The 18,697-nt window shown below is 45.4% G+C and overlaps 1 protein-coding gene across 1 annotated transcript in view; it reads right to left on the bottom strand.

Annotated features, from left to right (window-relative positions):
- Positions 1-18,059, bottom strand: part of CDS2 (CDP-diacylglycerol synthase 2) — a 72,021-nt gene extending 53,962 nt beyond the window's left edge. The window contains exon 1 of the mRNA XM_058287516.2: positions 17,905-18,059. Coding sequence (XP_058143499.1) covers positions 17,905-17,961 — 57 coding nt within the window. The 5' untranslated portion in view covers positions 17,962-18,059. The remainder of the gene's footprint in view (positions 1-17,904) is intronic.
- Between the last annotated feature and the right edge of the window lie 638 nt (positions 18,060-18,697).

Here is an 18,697-nt window from a genome sequence, read left to right as displayed (position 1 = left end):
GGGCACAGTTACCTGGCCGAGCTGACACATTGGCCTGACCATCACAGTCCACCCCTTGTCAAGTTGGTAACCATACACAGATAATCTCTATTTTATTGTGCTTTTTTGTGAAGGTTTTAAATAAATCAATGTGTACTATTAAGAAAAAAAACTTTTTAAGAGCAATACCACAGTTTAGAGCTCTACCTCACACCATTCATTAAAATATACTTCAAATGGACAAAAGATTTCAATGTCAAAAGCAAATTATAAAAACACCAATAAACAATGCAGGTTAAGTACCTATATAACGTGAGGGAAGGGTAAAGGACACTGAGGCCATACACAGGTTCAGAATTCCCCAGCAGCCTCCATCAACAAGAGGAACCATTTCTATTCCTTCATCACACATACGGAACAGAACAAAACATACTGCAACTACCTGCTTCTATGATGTAATGCCAGCTCCGGCTCTCAAAACTCAAAACTTCCTGTTAAAGAAGGAGACAGAATCCAGGCCTCTGACTCCAAACGCCACTGAAATGAATGTCAACAAGTACAGTAAGGAAGAGGCCACGGCTTCCAAGAGAAACGGCGGCGGACAGGGATCACCAGTGGATAAGAGATTCCAACAAATGTGTGAATGGCAAGTGGACTGAAGAGCTAAGATGCATGGAATAAAACAGGGAAAATGCAGCCAGGAGTTCCCGTCAGGAAGCCTCCAACAAATGGTGCTGGGAGAACTGGATTCCATAACAAAAGAAGGAAAGAGGACCCTACCTCACTCCCTCTACAAGAATCAACTCAAAATGGATCAAAGACCTAAATATAAAAGCCATGGCCATAAAACTACTAGAAGAAAATGTAGGGAAACATCTCAAAGACCTTGTGGTAGGTAGTGGTTTCTTGGACCTTACACCCAAAGCATGCACACACACACACACACACACACACAGAGAAAATAGGTAAATGGGGCCTTCTCAAAATTAAACACTTCTGCACCTCAAAGGACTCAATGGGAGAAAATGTTCTGAAAGCACATGTCCAATAAGGGTTAATATCCATGATACGTAAAGAGATCCTACAACTCAACAAAAAGGCAAACGACCCAATTAAAAAATGGGCAAAAGACCTGCACAGACATTTTCTCTAAAGAAGAAACATAAATGATGAAAAACACATGAAAAAAATGTTCAGCATCACTGGCTTTACCTTTAGGGAAATGCAAATCAAAGCTACATATCATTTCATACAAATCAGAATGGCCACTATGAAAACAACAGAAAACGACAAGTGTTGGAGAGGCTGTGGAGAGATAGGAACACTCACTCACTGCTGGTGGGAATGCAGAATGGTACAGCCACCGTGCAGGACTGCTGGCAGGTCCTAAGGAAGTTGAAGGTAGATTTGCCATGTGACTCTGCAATACCTCTACTGTATACATACCCAGAAGAACGGAGAGCAGTGACACGGACAGACATCCACACACTAATGCTCACAGCAGCATTATTCACAGTTGCCAGAAGATGGAAACAACCAAGGTGTCCATCAACTGATAAAGGGATAAACAAACGGTGGTGTATATATACAATGGAATACTATGCAGCTGTAAGAAATGAAGTCATGAAGCATATGACAACATGGATGAACCTAGAGGACCTTATCCTGAGTGAGGCAAGCCAGACACAAAAGGACAAACACCGTGTGATTGTGCTATTATGAACTAAATACATTGTATAAACTCATGGAGTGAATAACCAGAATAGAGGTCACCAGAAAATAGAATGAGGTTAGAGAATGGAAAGCTGAGGGTAAATCTGTACAGAATTGGTAAAAAGGTTGTTCATAAATCGTTGGAAATAAATAGAAATGGTGAAAACACATTATAGTATTTGTAACTATACAAATACATAGGTATGACAGCGGTTGAAAGGGAAAGTCTCAAGTCATGTATATTACTAGAAGGGCAGCTAAAAAATATAACATGGGATTGTAGAGCATAGCAAAACCTCATGTAAAATATGAGTATGGGATAGTCGATGTGGCTCAGTGGTTGAGCTCTGGCTTCCCACATACAAGGTCCCAGGTTCAATCCCCCCACCCTGGTACTTAAAAAAAAAAAAAAAAAAAAAAGTGTGGGTAATGTTGCATATATAAGACTGTTTTTTTTTAACCCGAACAAACATGCGTTAATGTTACAAGATGTTACTATTGGGCAAAAATACAACCAAAGCAAACTATGAGCAACAGTGTGTAATAATATATTAATAATCTTCCAATAAGGGTTAAGGAAAATATACTAAATGAAAGAAACTAGACAAGAGGTACTACATATTGTTTAGCTCCATCTATACAAAATATAAATACAAATAAAGTAGAGAAAGGGAAACAGAACAGCAGCTTTGTATGGCAGGGTAAGCATAGCGAGATGGAGAGGTGATTATCAAAGGGGTAGAGTTTATATGGATTATTATTATTACTATTGGAATAATGAAAATGCTCTAATAATGAGTAAAGTGGTAAATGCATGACTATGAGATTATACCGAGTACCACTGATTGTACACTCTGGGTGGCCTGTATGCTTAATTATGTATCAATAAAACTGATTTTTTTTAATGGGAAAAAAAACACATGATCATCTCAATTAGTGCAGAAAAGGCATTTGACAAAATCCTGCATCCTTTCTTGATAAAACACTTAGAAAAAGAGGACTAGAAGGAAACTTCCTCAACATGATAAAGGGCATGTATGAAAAAGCCCACAGATAACATTCTACTCAGTGGGGAAACACTGAAGCTTTCCCTCTAAGATCTGGAACAAGACAAGCATGCCTGCTGTTATTCAACATTGTGCTGGACGTTCTAGCCAGAGCAGTTAGGCAAGAAAAAGAAATAAAAGGCATCCAAATTAGAAAGAAAGAAGTAAAACTTCCACTATTCACAGATGATATGATCCTATATATAAATGTCCTGAAAATCTACAACAAACCTCCTAAACATAGTGTATTAGTCAGCCAAAGGGGTGCTGATGCAAAATACCAGAAATTGGTTGGTTTTTATAAAGCGTATTTATTTGGGGTAGGAGCTTACAGATACTGGGCCATAAAGCATAAGTTACTTCCCTCACCAAAGTCTACTGCCATGTTTTGGAGCAAGAGGCTGCCGACGTCTGCCAGGGTTCAGGCTTCCTGGGCTCCTCCCTTCCAGGGTCTTGCTTCTCTCTGGGCTTAGGGTTCCTCTCTTCCCGGGGCTCCAGCTTAAGGCTTCAGCATCAAACTCCAACATCAAAAACCCTCAATTCTGTCCTTTGCCATGCCTTTTATCTGTGAATCCCCATAGACACTCAACACCCTACTGGCACAAGAGGTTTACGTAATTACTTAATCAAGTAAACCTATGAATCCAATATAATCTAATATGCCCAGAGGAAAAGATCAGTTTACAAACATAATCCAATATTTCTTTTTGGAATTCATCAGTAATATCAAACTGCTACACCTAGTAAATGAATTTCAACAAAGTAGCAAGGTACAAGATCAACTCACAAAAATCAGTAGTGTTTCTATACACTAGTAATGAGCAATCTGAAAAGAAAATCAAGAGAAAAATCCATTTACAATAACTAAAGAATCAAGAATGTAAAGAACTTACACACAAAAAAAACTACAAAACTCTGCCAAAAGAAATAAATGATCCAAATAAACAGGACATTCCATGTTTATGAATTGGAAGACTAAATGCTATTAAGACGTCAATTCTACAAAAAATGATTTACAGATTCAATGCAATCCCAATCAAAAATCCAACAGCCTAATCTGTAGATACAGAAAAGCCATTCATCAAATAGCCTAAACCATCTTGAAAAAGAACGAAATTGGAGGACTCGCACTTTCTGACTTTAAAGCTTATCACAAACCTACTAGTGGTCAAAACAGCACAGTGTGGCCCAAGGACAGACATACAGACCAAGGGAATCAAACTGAGAGTTCAGAAATAGACCATCACATCTATGGCCAAATGTGTTTGTTTTTGCACTTACTTTTTTGAATCAGAGGATACACATACACGGGTTTACAGAACAATCATGTACGAAATGCAGAATTCCCACAGATCACTCAATTAATAATGCTTTGCACTGGCATGGTACATTTGTTACAACTGATAAAAAGCACATTTTCATAATCGTACACTTACTTTTTAAAAATATATTTTTACTACAGAAGTTGTGAACTTACAGAACAATCATGCACATGTGTGGAATTCCCATATAATACCCCTTCACCAACACACCACACAATCGTGGAACATTTGTTACAGATTATAATAGCATCAGACAATTACCTCTAATTATGGTCCATAGTATACATTGGCCAAATGATTTTTTTTTTTTTTTGAGAAATGGGAGAGAAGATAAGAGATTTGGTACATGCTCAAGGATGCCAAGTCCACTCAATTGGGAAAAAATTGTCTCCCCAACAAACGGTGCTGGGAGAACTGGATATCCATATGCATACCGTGTCATGCCATATGTAAAAATTAATTCAAAATAGATCAAACACCTAAATATAAGAACCAAAACTATAAAGCGCCTAGAAGAAAACGTAGGGAAGCATCTTCAAGATCTTGTGTTAACCAATGGTTTCTTAGACTGCACACCCAAAGCACAAGCAACAAAAGAAAAAATAGATAAATAGCACTTGATCAAAATTTAAAACTTTTGTGCCTCAAAGGACTTAATTAGAAAAGTTTAAAGACAGAGATGTATTCAACAAATGCAATGAATGTGTCATGATGATGGAGGAGAATGTTGCTATGGGGGGAGTAGTGGGGTGAGGGGGGTTGGGGGTACATGGGGTCCTCATATTTTTTTAATGTAATATTTTAAAAAATGAATTAAAAAAAAATAATAAATAAATAAAAAGAAAAGTTTAAAGAACCTACTTAATGGGAGAAAATATTTGGAAACCACATATCCAATAAGGGTTTAATATCCAGAATATATAAAGAAGTTCTACAATAAAAAGACAAACCACCCAATTTAAAAATAGGCAAAGGACTTCGACAGACATTGAAGAAGAAGATATACAAATGGCTAAAAAGTACATAAAAAGATGCTCAACATCATTAGCCATAAGGGAAATATAAATCAAAACCACAATGAGATACCATTTCATACCCACTGGAATGGCTATTAAAATATACACAAATAAATAAATAAAATGTAGACAATCACAAGCGTTAGAGAGGATATGGAGAAATAGGAACACTCACTCACTGCTGGTGGGAATTTAAAATGGTGAAGCCATTGAGAAGAGAGTTTGGTAAATAGAGAATTACCATAAGACCTGGCAATCCCTTTACTCAGAATATACCCAAAAGAATTCAAAGCAGGGACTCAAACATATTTGACACCGATGTTCACAGCGGCATTATTCACAACTGGCAAAGGACTGAATCAACCCAAGTGTCCATCAATTCATGAATGGATAAACAAACTGTGGTACACAGGGGGTTGGGGGGTATATGGGGACCTCATATTTTTTTAATATAACATTTTTTAAAAATAAAGAGAAAAAATAAAATAAAATAAAATAAAAAATTTTTAATGTGGTATACACATACAATGGAATACTATTCAGCATTAAAAAGGAATGAAGCAGGAAGCAATGTGGCTCAAGCAAATGAACTCTCGCCTACCACACGGGAGGTCCTGGGTTCAGTTCCCGGTGCCTCTTAAAGAAGACGAGCAAGACAGAGAGCTGACGCAATGAGCTGGCATGGCGAGCTGACCAACTAGATGACACAATAGACACAGGAGGAAAACATAATGAGAGACACAACAAAGCAGGGAGCGGAGGTGGCTCCCTCCCACATGGGAGGCCCTGGGCTCAGGTCCCAGTGCTTCTAAAAGGAAGACAAGCTCACAATGAACAGACAGCGAACAAAAACAAAGAGGCAGTAGGAGAAAAAAAAAAAATCTTAAAAAAAAAAAAATGAAGTCTGATGCATGCTAGAACATGGATAAAGCTTGACAACATTATGTTGAGTGAAATAAGCCAAACACAAAAAGCCAAATATTGTACAATCTCACTGATAAATAATTAGAACAAACAAACTCACAGGATTAGAATCTAGAAATATAGCTTACTAGGGGCTGGGTTGGGGGAAGGGAATGGAGGGAGTTAATGCTTATCTTGTAAAGAATTTCTGTTTGGGTTGACTGTAAAGGTTTAGAAATGGATGGTGATGATGGCAGCACAACACAGTGAGTGTAATTAAAAGCACTGAATTATATACGTGAATGTGATTAAAAGGGGAAATTTAGGTCATATATTACTAGAATAAAAATTAAAACATAGGACTGTACAACACAGCGAACCCTATGTAAATGATGGATAATTAACAGTACAATTATAAAAACGTTCCTTCATGAAGTCTAACAAATGTACTATACTAATGCAAGGTGTTAATAGGATGGTATTTTGGACTACAGTCCGGTTAATACTGCAATTATAAAATTCCTTCATCAACTGTAACAAAGGTGCCGCACTAGTGCAAAGTGTTAATAACGGGTTGGGTGGTATATAGGTACACTATTTTTCACATGATTTTTCTGGAAACCTACAACTTCTCTGATTCAAAAAAACAATTCCCACTCAAGAGATGGGCCACGGTACTGCTGTGACCCCCCCACCTGCCCCTGGCGGGGTGGCAAGGCTAATTCCGGTTTTCCCGTCTCTCTTGCGCACCTGTGCTTGGGGGTGACCGCTCCCCTCGGGTCACAGCTGCGGGACCTGAAGCGGCTCCCCGCATCCCTCCACAGCACCACCCACGCCCGCGCGGCGACGACGGGCGGACTTCCATCCCCCTCCCCTGGGGAGCAAGTGAATGTGTTCAAGGCCAAGGAGAGGAGGGCTGGACGGCGCCAGCACACCCTGCAAAGCCTCTCCAGCTCACACTTGCTGGTAAAGCACACTTTGATTTCTAAGGCACAAATGGCATATGATCCTCGATATGATATTTTCAATGTTTACACAGAAAAAAAATGTCAATTACATCACAAAAATCCATCAACCTTTTTAACAAAACAATGTGTGGGGAAGTTTCAAGTTCCGTCCCAAGCATCGCTGGGAGAATTTCACAATCGGTACACGTTCTGAGAGCTGGGTCAAATTCAAGGGAGATGTGTGTCTCCAAAGCTGCTGGCATTTGGAGAGGCATGTTGGCATCATGCTCTTCGTGAAGAGATGAGGAGCTTTCTTTTAAAAAGCGGCCTGACGTCTTACAGCATCTGCAGAGACACTGTTCAGTGTGAAAACCAGGAAAGCAAAGCTTCGTTCCCTGGCTTCTCATCCGAAACCACCTGCCCCGAAGCTCCACAGCAGCGCCAAAACAGACCTGCTCGCTGCGCCTGGCCGCCCACCGAGATGGACCCCTGTGAGGAGTCCCCCAGCCAGACGCGCGAGCACAGGGGGCAGCCCTCCCCGCACCGCCACCTCCCACACCCGCTGGCAGCGACCTGCCAACCCTCCTCCCCCTCGGCGAGCAGCAGTTCGTGAGGGCAGCAGGTCTCAGACCCCTTTACACCCCTGGAGCTGTGGATGTGGGTGCCATCTATGGCTACCAAGCATACCAGAATAACTAAGGGAGCTTCTAAAGTACAAGCAGACTCAAGATGGTCCCGTCTTCCTGAGGCACCCGGGCATCTTCTCATACTGAGTTATCTTTATTATTTCTTTATATTTTTGTTTTGTAGGAATTCTTTACAGATTCTGGGTGAGTCCTTTGTCAGATATATTTTTTGTAAATAACTCCTTGCTACCTATGGCTTTTCACTTAACAGTTTCATAAACAGAAGTTCTTACTTTTTATGTACAGGGTACATTAAATATCACCATACTATTATGCCTTAAACAATGAACAGTTCCTTCATGTTAGATATACAGTATTCAAATTTACCAAAAAACATCCATTTTTTGTCTGTACAGCTGTTTGACTGAATTAGGATAAGGTCCAGGAATCACTGAGATGCCTCGTCTATTAACCTACAGGTTTCCCCAGCCATCAAGCCCACCTCCCCCTCTCTCCCTCCCCGTGGGAGGTGGCGGGCGGTCTCTATTTATTTACTAAAGCAACCAGGTCATCTGTCCTGTGATGCTTTTGTTTATCAACGTGTTCTTCTTTGGCCCCTTGAATTTCCTGTAAATTCTAGTACCCAGAACTAGTGTCTTGATTAGCCTCCTGGGGTTTTTTTTGGGAATCACCTCCTTCAAAGGGAATGTTACATACTTCCATCAGGAGGCACAAAGTATCTAGTTGGCTCTGTGATGTCAGCAGCATTGGACATTATTGCCTTTTTCTATTAATTCACTGGGTGTCAGAAAATACTAAAATTCTGAACCTATCATCCTTTTATACTTATTTCTATAAAGACAAACTTCTCGAATCAAGCGTCTGGTCACTCTAAGGTACAGCTTGTTGAGGACAGGAGGGACCCTGTGAGTAGATACTGCCACCCACCCCGCTGTCCAGCTGAGAACACAGGCCAGCCAGCCGGGAGGCCGCAGTGCGCAGGCAGCCGACCCGCACGTGCCTGCAGCCAGGCGGCGCTCATGAGCACGAGGGCTGCGAAGGCCCTGGGGGAGGCGGGGTCCCAAGGACACCCCGTGGCGCTGCGGCTGCTACATTCGCTTTCACAGTGCACATCCCTTTTTGAATCAGCAGTTCTAAACACAGGAAATGATTCCGGGTACCATGCACGCACAGGAAGGCTTTTTTACAAGGCTATTTCCCACAGCATTGTTCACAATAGCAAAAAAAAAAAAAAAAAAAGTGAACGTAAATGCCTGGCTCAATGAGATGAGACACTGCCATATAGTGAAACAGCACACAGCCATTACAAATGAGGCCGGGCAGGAGTGGACGTGGCTCAAGCAGCTGAGCGCCTGCTTCCCACGTGGGAGGTCTGGGGCTCGGTCCCTGGGGCCTCCCAAAACAAAAACCAAACAAGCAGCAAACAAACAAAAAAGCTAACTCAAGGGAGCCGATGTGACTCAGTGGCTGAGCACCAGATTCCCACATAAGAAGTCCCAGGTTCAATCCTAGGCCCCGGCACCTTAAAAAAATAATAATAATAATAAAAAGATGCTGGATTAGAACGTTTAAAGATCTGAAAAACATTTAGGGGAGACGGACTTGGCCCAGTGGTTAGGGCGTCCGTCTACCACATGGGAGGTCCGTGGTTCAAACCCCGGGCCTCCTTGACCCGTGTGGAGCTGGCCCATGCGCAGTGCTGATGCGCGCAAGGAGTGCTGCACCATGCAGGGGTGTCCCCCGCGTGGGGGAGCCCCACGCGCAAGGAGTGCGCCCCGTAAGGAGAGCCGCCCAGCGCCAAAGAAAGTGCAGCCTGCCCAGGAATGGAGCCGCCCACACTTCCCCTGCCGCTGACAACAACAGAAGCGGACAAAGAAACAAGACGCAGCAAATAGACACAGAGAACAGACAACTGGGGGAGGGGGGGATTAAATAAATAAATCTTTAAAAAAAAAAAAAACATTTAGGACATACTCTTCAGGGGAAAAACTGGGTTATGTAACAGTAGCACATGTAATGCAGCAATGTAAGGCTTGTATAAAAAGAAAGGATCCATAACAAAACAGTAACCTGTTTATCTCTGAGTGGCAAAATTAAGGTGATTTCTTTTCTTTTCTTTTCTGTGCGTCTATAATGAATATCTTTCACACTCATATGTTTCTTTCATAATGAAAAGAAAGTCTGAAATAAAGTTTACAAAGAAGTTTAGTGACTTGGGAAAATGCTTCTTACAACAGAGAAAGGCAAGCAGATGACGCCGGCTGCTACCATACACTGCCGTGTGTAGCAAGAAGCACAGGAAAGCTACGTCCCCGTTGGAATGAACAGCTGCTTTTCTGAATAACAGGAGTGTAGGTGGACTTCGTTCTCACTTGTACACATTTCTGTGGTTTCTACAATAAATACATGTCTGAAATGGATTTTTGAAATAGGGAGAGATGGGGGAAAGGTGACAGAAAACAAGCACATCTCAGGGCTGGAAATAGCAAGAGCCAGGACCCCCGGCCAGAGGCACCAGCAGGAGGATGGGCCGGCTATGAAGGGCCAAGTTTAAGAGATCAGCACATATCTTTCTATAGTTCGCAGGGTGGTTTCAGAGGAAATAAACCAGAGCTCTAGACGATACATGGGCAGACAGATAAGAAGGGGCTCAGCACAAATCACCCATCCGAAGGGAGGAAGCCCAATCAGAAAGGTTCACCATAGTGCAAGCATCAACCCGAAGGAGTAAAATCGTAAGGCAGGCAAGAGCAAGAGGCAGTGGCTCCCGGGAGCACCTGGCTAGGGTCTGTCACCTGGACTGGTTGAGGACCAGGAGGCAAAGGACTAGCGGCTCTCAGGCTGGAGGAAGAGCAGCGGGCAGCAAGCAGGAAAGGCAGTGCAGAGGCGAGAGAATGAGATGTGAAGCCAAGCAGCTTGTGCCAACTGAGGGACACACGCTGGCACACGCCGGCAATGTCCTGCAGACCGCTGGGCCCCCGGACTGGCAGGGCACGGACTGCGGGACGTGGCTCCCAGTGCCACCCGCCGAGGGGCCTCTGCATCAGACACCCGGAGGACAGCATGCCGCCAGTAAGTCCCAGCCCTGTGTGCTCTCTGAAGACCTTCACAGGGGAGCCCCGGGAGGGCCCTGCGGGGACCCTGACACCAAAGAGCCACCAAGGGCAGCGACCAAAAGGACGTCAGGGGCAGGAAGGCCTGAGGGTGGCATGCGGGATACCTGGGGGGGCAGGGAGAGCTAAGGAGGAGGGAGGGAGGCTTTCACAGTATATACCCTTTGCTCCTCTCAAATACTGAACCTTGAATTGCCTGGTCAAAATAATGTGATAAAGCTTAACTCTCTTATAAAGGTCATTCGACCTAGTGGGTCATAGGCCATGCCTACTGTTGGGACAAACAGCATGAGGACAAAGATCAGTGACTGGCGGAGAGCTGGCTAACGGGGACCAAGCTGCCATCACAGAATGGCAAGGGGAGGTGGGCAGGACCTCATACTACCCCAACCAAGACCGCACCATGTGACAAGACTTGGAAGGCAAAGAGCTCTGTCCAATGCCAAGAACAAATTACCATGCTGTCAACGAGACCCAGGCAAAATCAGCAGTTCAGAGGCAGTCCCTCTCTCCTTCCCAAACCCTAGGCAGCACTGTGCACGAATGGCTGCGCTTTCTCTCCCCAAAGCCTCCAGAGGCAGGTCAGTCTGAGAGTAGCTGCATGTAGGTGAGTTTCAAGACACACACTGTGCAAAACTATCTGCCAAGCCTACTGGAATTTAACAAATTTAATATATGCTACCTATGTGGATTACAGAAAAGATGGAAAAATACAAAAATCACATATATTGAGGTTCAACATTTTTCAGTTTAAAGAGTGATCATTTGCACTGTGAAATCAGCTACAAGATTCATCTTAAGAGTTTCTCAGATGCATTCAAAATTGTATTTATTCAAATCACTGGAGAAAAAAAACTATTTCTAATAAAAGAAAACAGACCAATATGCCAAGCCCTCAATACTGACACTTGTTATTTATGAACTTTATTCTTGTAAAAATGAAACTTAGCCTAATAACTATTACCTAAGAGTTACCTCCTGAAAACCTCCTTTTTACTCAAATGTGGCCTCTCTCTAAGTCAAACTCAGCAAATAAACTCACTATTCACCCCCACCCATGGGACATGACTCCAGGGGATGAGCCTCCCTGGCACTGAGGGATTACTACCAAGCACCAGCCAGCAATGCATTTGGAAAAAGACTGTGACCAAAAGGGGGAAACATTAAATACAACAGAGTTTTTACAGGTAAGAGATTTCAAAACCAGTCAGGAGGTCATTCCAGAGCTTACACTTATGCATGTCTCAGGGAGATCTCACTGCCACAGTAAACACAGCCTCAATCAGAGGGGCACCTGAGAGCTCTGCTCTGGAGACGTCAGGCACTACAGGCAAGACACACAATCCCTTCAAATCAGCACCCCACTGGTGGGCCTCACCTTGGAATACGTGACAACCTATTTCCCTAATGTAACAGAGTTAGGCTCTTTTATAACGCCCCAACACAGGACTCTTCCACCCCCTTTATTTGAACTTATAATTAGCACTATATCTACTAAGTAGTTGTCCTGGAGACTTAATCTTCAGTCTGTTCATATTCAAGTTCCGCCCTGAATCTCAGCAAGAGTTGCAGCCAATACCTACTCTCCAATTCATCACTCTCCCAGGATAGCTAGCAAAATGATGTTGATGGACAATGGCCATCCCAAAAAAGAGAGTATCTACAACTGTAAATAAAATAGCTCCTTCCGCCTGCCCCATAAGACGTAAGACCCCTCTCAATCTGAAGCAAGTGGGCATCACCATACCAAATTCCTCAAGACTGAGGAATGAACTAACCTAAGGGAGGACTGCAACCAGGAACCAAAGTAGAGTTGTTATTGTTGTAGTAACAATGATATAAAGATAGTGGTGGGAAACGGACTTGGCCCAGTGGTTAGGGAGTCCGTCTACCACATGGGAGGTCCACGGTTCAAACCCCGGGCCTCCTTGACCCGTGTGCAGCTGGCCCATGCACAGTGCTGATGCATGCAAGGAGTGCCCTGCCACGCAGGGGTGTCCCCGTGTAGGGGAGCCCCACGCGCAAGGAGTGCGCCCCGTAAGGAGAGCCGCCCAGCGTGAAAGAAAGTGCAGCCTGCCCAGGAATGGCGCCGCCCACATTTCCCGTGCCGCTGACAACAACAGAAGCGGACAAAGAAACAAGACGCAGCAAATAGACACAGAGAACAGACAACCGGGGGAGGGGGGGAATTAAATAAATAAATTAATCTTTAAAAATAAATAAATAAATAAATAAATAAATAAAATAAAGATAGTGGTCACCAGAGGTTATGAGGGGAAGGGGAAGGAAGAACAGGTAGAACATAAGGCGTTATTTAGGGCATTGGAATTGTTTTGCAAGATAATGCAATGACAGATGCAGGCCATTATACATTTTGTCAAAATCTATAAAATAGCACAGTACAAAGTGGAAACCAGAAAGTTAACAGCAATGCTTCAATATTTATTCATCAATTGTAACAAATGTATCACACTATTGTAAGATGCCATTAATAGGGGAAAATGAGGGAGGGATGGGAGTGGGATATATGGGAACCCTTTATACTTTCAATGTAACTTTTCTGTAATCTAAAACCTCTTTAAAAATAAAGTTTATTATATGAAAAAAAATGTACAGAAAAAAAAAGACTTGGTGCCAAAATTGGCATCATAAAACACTGGACATTCTGCTGGTGAACACGGACATATCGCCCCTCCCAGAGCTGTGGAGCCTGTATCGAGCACACTGGACTCAGGAAGTGTTCCCAAGAGAAGGAAAGCAGAACACCGAGTGGCTGGCTATCGACTAAGCGGCAGCCTCCTGCGTGCCCCGAGTGAGGAGCCTTCTGGTCTCCCAGCACCCACTGCACGAGGAGGCCTTTTAAGGCGACCCAAGTGGCTGGTCCCGGGGAAGACCTTCAAATGCTTCCAAAAATCACCAAGTTACCCAGTAACCAGGAAAACTGAACATTTCCAACTGTCTGTACTTAAAAAAAAAGTCTTTTTTCTCAGAGGCTCCACATTTACAAATAAGAACTTACTTTTTTACATTTGACATTTTGCTGTTTTTCTAATTTTGTAGCTACGTAAGAAAAGCAGGTGGTATTTGGCCGTTTATCCTACCAAAGTTAATCAACACAGGAGCTTTCAAAGTCTGTAAATTAATTCTGCACCCTTGAAGGCAGCATTGTGCAACAATTTGAGCAAAACTGAGGACTCAGAAGACCCTCATCTGTTAACCGGTCTGCACCTAGCCAGCTACGTGCCCCTGAGCAAGTAAACTTGGGCTACGGGACCCTCCTCTACGAAGCACCATCTCTAACAGCCCTTCCAGCTCCAACTGCCAATGAGATCCCATTAACATCTGAAAAACATATTAAATTCTCCTAATGCAATAACATATAAATTTGTGCAAACAAAACATTGTAAGCAAAACTAGCTTTTTAAAAACTTTAGTCATAAATTAGGAAACAATTGAGTTTTGAAAATAAAATTACTTGATTTGGTCAACATAAATAAGGAACTTAAAATACTGGGTTATATGACAAATCAGTCCTTCACCTCCTCTCCCCACTTACGCCTTGGAACCATAAATAAGGTTTACTACTTTTTCAATTCCAAGTTATTTCTCAAGCTAAAAAAAAAAGCACTTTCTCCTACATCTAAGGTAGCTATAGCTTTTAAAATAAAATATTATTTTAGTGGTTCATTCTCAAAGCCCATTAGAAAACCATTTTTAACTGTTTACCAGTATCCTAAAATATAGTATAGCTGGTGTTACAAAGGGAAGATAATTGCCTATCACAATGCCCAGTGCTCCCCCTACAATTAAAACTTGATTGTGATTCTGAGTATTGAAAAATTCAGCAAGAAGGTAAACTGAAGAGATGCCCTTTCTACACAGCTTTCCTTAAAAGGTGATGGATATGAACAGCTATTCCAAACACAAATTCAAGATTCAATCACCTTCTACTCTTGGAAGGTGGAATATTAAAGTTTTTTCCTATAAAATGTAACAATAGCAGCTAATATTTGAGTTAGTACAATGCGCCAGTCCCTGCCTTAAGCACATAACACGCATTCTCAATAGTTCACACAAATCCACGATGAAACAGATGCTATTTTATCACACCTCCATTTTAAGGATGCTAAGGCTTAAACAAGTGATTTGTTCAAAGAGACACAGCTGATGAGTGGCAGAACCCAGGCTCGAGACAGATCGACTTGACTCTTAAGCCCCCGTTAACTACTTTCTGTGGTTAAAATGTCAACTCTCCTTTCTACATAATGTCACTTTTTCCTCCATACCAGTTTCATCTATCGAGAAAAGAAGCACGAAACGAGGTCTAATTTAAATAACACTGCAGCACCCAAGTCTTTCCAGAACCTCCACCAAAGTCTCCAAAACCGCCAACCCAAGCACAGGTTTTAAGATGCCCATCATCAGGCCGTGCTTCATTCTTTTCTTTCCTAAGCTCCTACAGAAAATTTCCAACGCTTCAACTCCAAGTTTCTTAGTTTGGCAACTACACAGCATTTTGGAATTTTAAAATCATAAGCACTATTCCCAGAGGAGAACATTTCTTTTATTAGCAACTGACTTTGAAAATTCCATTCTAGGATGCTAAATTCAATAAAATACCTCTGCTATATAATAAACACATTCCCCAGATTATTTTGAAACTAATGATTGCTTATTTTCAAGACATTTTTGCCACAGCAGTTAAGCAACTGTAACAATTTATGGATTCTTTTGAATTTGTTCTGATTATTTTAAAGAAGAGACTTGAAATTTTGTTCTTTGAATTCTGCTCTGATGTAAGGAAGGGAAGTCCCATTCCACAATGCGTTTCCCTAAAGAGATATTGGTTTTATTACTTTGCATTTCTTTGGGTTCTGCCATAAGGATATCAGCAAAGCCAGAACATTGGAAGCAGCTTTTTCCAAACTGTGAGACAGAATAAATCGGGATTAAAAATATACATATATACATACACACATCAAAAGCAAATAGTGCATTTTCACAGTTGTTAAAATGTGTCATTATTAAAAATCCCATACAAGATATTTAGAAATGCTGACTGATTGGGGGTGGGGGGGGTGGCTGACTGCCCTGCTCTAGGCTAACGCGATCCCAGGCTTTTAAGAGAATGGAGAGGCTGTGCTTCTGAGAACATCACAGCAGACCTCACAACCACAGGCCTTCTTCCCACAGTAAAAGCACCCTGGTAACAATCAAGGCACCTTTAGCTGGACAGCTCCTCAGGTCCCCCCATCTATAAAACATGGGAGAGGAAAAGAATCACATGCACTTTATCCCCGGTAGATGGATCTAAGATGGGGGGGGGCATGTAGAAACTTTGTTTCACCTCAGAGCCTATGGTTTTTTCACCATAAGTAGATATAATTATTACAAATAGCTTTCAAATTATAGCTAACAGCTACCATCTCTTTCTTCTCCCACTTCTCAATCCTCTGGCCCACAAAGTTTCATGAACATCAGTTACAAGCTGTCATCCAGATGCTTCAACAGGCATCGCAACTCTCACCCGTTAGCTGGGTAAGTAAAGTCCTGTCGGTTGACCCAGGATGATCAACCTGAAGACCTGCGATTCAAAGCACTTGTCTCTTCCTAAATCTGCACCCCCAGCCCTAAACTCTCCCCACAGCACATTCTAAAAACCAATGCGGGCATTTCTCCTGGGATGACCCGCCGTCAACACCGACAACCAAGGGGTGTAAAACCTCATTATCTTTCCCCAAAACAAGCCCCCGACCGTGCCCACAAACTCTTCCTTCCTCTTGTCAACACTCCCCGTAACTGCTGTTGACATCCTGTCACCAAGTCTTGTGCTTTCTTCCTTCCTGATGTCTAAGGCCCTTTTCCTCCAGTAATCAAAAATTACAGACTACATGTGGGCTGGACGTGCAGCAGCAGGCATGGGTAGGAGCGGCTGTTTCCTCCAGTCCAGCCAATCGTTAACAGGTGGGAATGTGACCGTAGAACTTGGAATTACCCGACGTAGAAGGAAATTCTGAGTGTTAGAAGAAATCTTCCAGTTTTGAAAGCAACATGGGAGCCAAAGAAAACATGGGCACACGTTGAGGTCCCCAGGCTCCCTCATTCTGGTCCAGGCTCCCTCCAGTCCATTCTTCACATCCCTACCAGGGCTCCAGGCCACTGCTAACTGGAAGCCCCCCACCCACCCTTCCACCCTCTCCAGAACAACCCCTGCCCTGCCCCGTCACCCTGCCAAGATGGCCTCCTCCCCACCCTCCTCCCCTCCCCCACCCTGCTCATCCTCCTCCCTCACCCCTCCTTCTCCATCATCCTCCCCCTCCCCCTCCCCACCCTGCCCCTCATCATCCTCCCCCTCCCCTCTCCACCCCCACCCTTCTCATCATCCTCCCTCTCGCCCACTCCCCATCTCTCCCTCCTCCTCCTTGCCCCTCCTCATCATCCTCATAATCCCCCATCCCCCCATCATCTTCTCCCTCGCCCCCTCCCCCTCCATCATCTTCCCCTCCCCATCTCCTCCCATGCCTGCTCATCTCCTCCTCCTCTTCATCATCCCCCCCTCCCCACCCCTTCCCTCCCCCTCCATCATCCTCATTACCCCCCCTCCCCACCCCTTCCTCCTCCCCCTCGCCCCCTCATTATCCTCTCCATCGCCCTCTCCCTCTCCATCATCCTCCCCCTTCCCATCCCCTCCCTCCTCCCCCCTCCATCATCCTCCCCTCCCCATCTCCTCCCACTCCTCCTCATCTCCTCCTCCCCTTCCCCTCCATCATCCTCATTATCCCCCATCCCCTCCCTCCTCCTCTTCATCATCCTCCCCCTCCCCCCTCCTCATCATCCTCATCATCATCCTCCCCCTCTCCCTACCTCCCCTCCTCCCCCTCCTCATCCTTATCACCATCCTCCCCCTCCCGCCCACCGAGGCACGCGCTTGGGGCAGGAGACCAGGCCAGTCATTCGCGGGGACCCCCACACCTGCCGACTACCGAGCGGGGTCACCGCGCGAGCCAAGGGACGCTCAGAGCAGGCGGGTTGGCTTCGAGGAGGGACTCGGGTCTCCCGGGACGCACACCCTGCGGCCTCGTCCGATGCCCCCTCCCCAAACAATAAAACGCAGCTCTGTGAGGCGCCCGGGGCCTGAGGGGCTTCCCCCCGCCAGGGCCTCGGAGGTGCGTCCCGCGCTGAGCCCCGAAGCGCCCGCCCGGGGCCGCCGACGCCCACCTTGTCCTCGGGCGCCGCGCCCGCCTCGCGCGCGGGCCTCTGCCTCAGCTCCGTCATGCTGGAGCCCCGGCGACACAGCCGCAGGCCCGCAGCCAGCCGCCCCGGCCGCCGCAGCCCCGCAGCCCCGCCCCGCGCGCCGGCCCGCGCCCCGCCCGCGCCCCGCCCGCGGGAGGGCGGCCGCGCCAGCGCGCACGCGCCCGAGGCCCCGCCCCGCCCGGAGCTCCGCCCCGCCCGCACGAGCGCGCACGCGCACCGCCGCCACCCCGGCCTGGGCGCTCCGCCCACGGCGCCAAAGTGCCGGGAAGACGGGGCGGGGGGACGGGGGCGGGGCCGAGTGGCGGCTCGAGGCGCGCATTGGCCAGAAGCGCGAGGGGGCGGGGAAAGGCGTGTGTGGCCGGGAGAGGCTGGCCAATGGGCGCGCTGGCCCGAGCAGGGCGCGAGGTGGGAAGCGCGGCCCGAGCTCCATCCGCGTGACCGGCGTGGCCTTGGCCGGGGGTCCTGCGCGCGCTGGCGGGCCCCGCGGGAGGGCAGGCGCGCCGCCCGGGACCACGGCTGTGCGTGCCGGGAGGCGCCGGAGCCCGAGGAGCGCTGCTAGGCCTAACGCAGAGCTGAGCCCGTCTTTACCTGGTGCTGCTTGATTTACACACGCTAGGGTGGGGACCGTGGTCCTCTCCAGAGGAGCCCCTTGCCGCGCGGGGTTTCTGGTTATCTAGACTGTTTGCCATCTCGCGCATAAGTGACGTCAGTTTTGTTAATGCTGGATCCCTGTGTGTCTGACATGTCCGTCGTTTCT

The sequence above is a fragment of the Dasypus novemcinctus genome, chromosome 24, assembly GCF_030445035.2.
Source record: "Dasypus novemcinctus isolate mDasNov1 chromosome 24, mDasNov1.1.hap2, whole genome shotgun sequence".
Lineage (NCBI taxonomy): Eukaryota > Metazoa > Chordata > Mammalia > Cingulata > Dasypodidae > Dasypus > Dasypus novemcinctus.
Note: the sequence above shows the minus strand (reverse complement) of the source record. Positions and strands in the feature narration are given on the sequence as shown.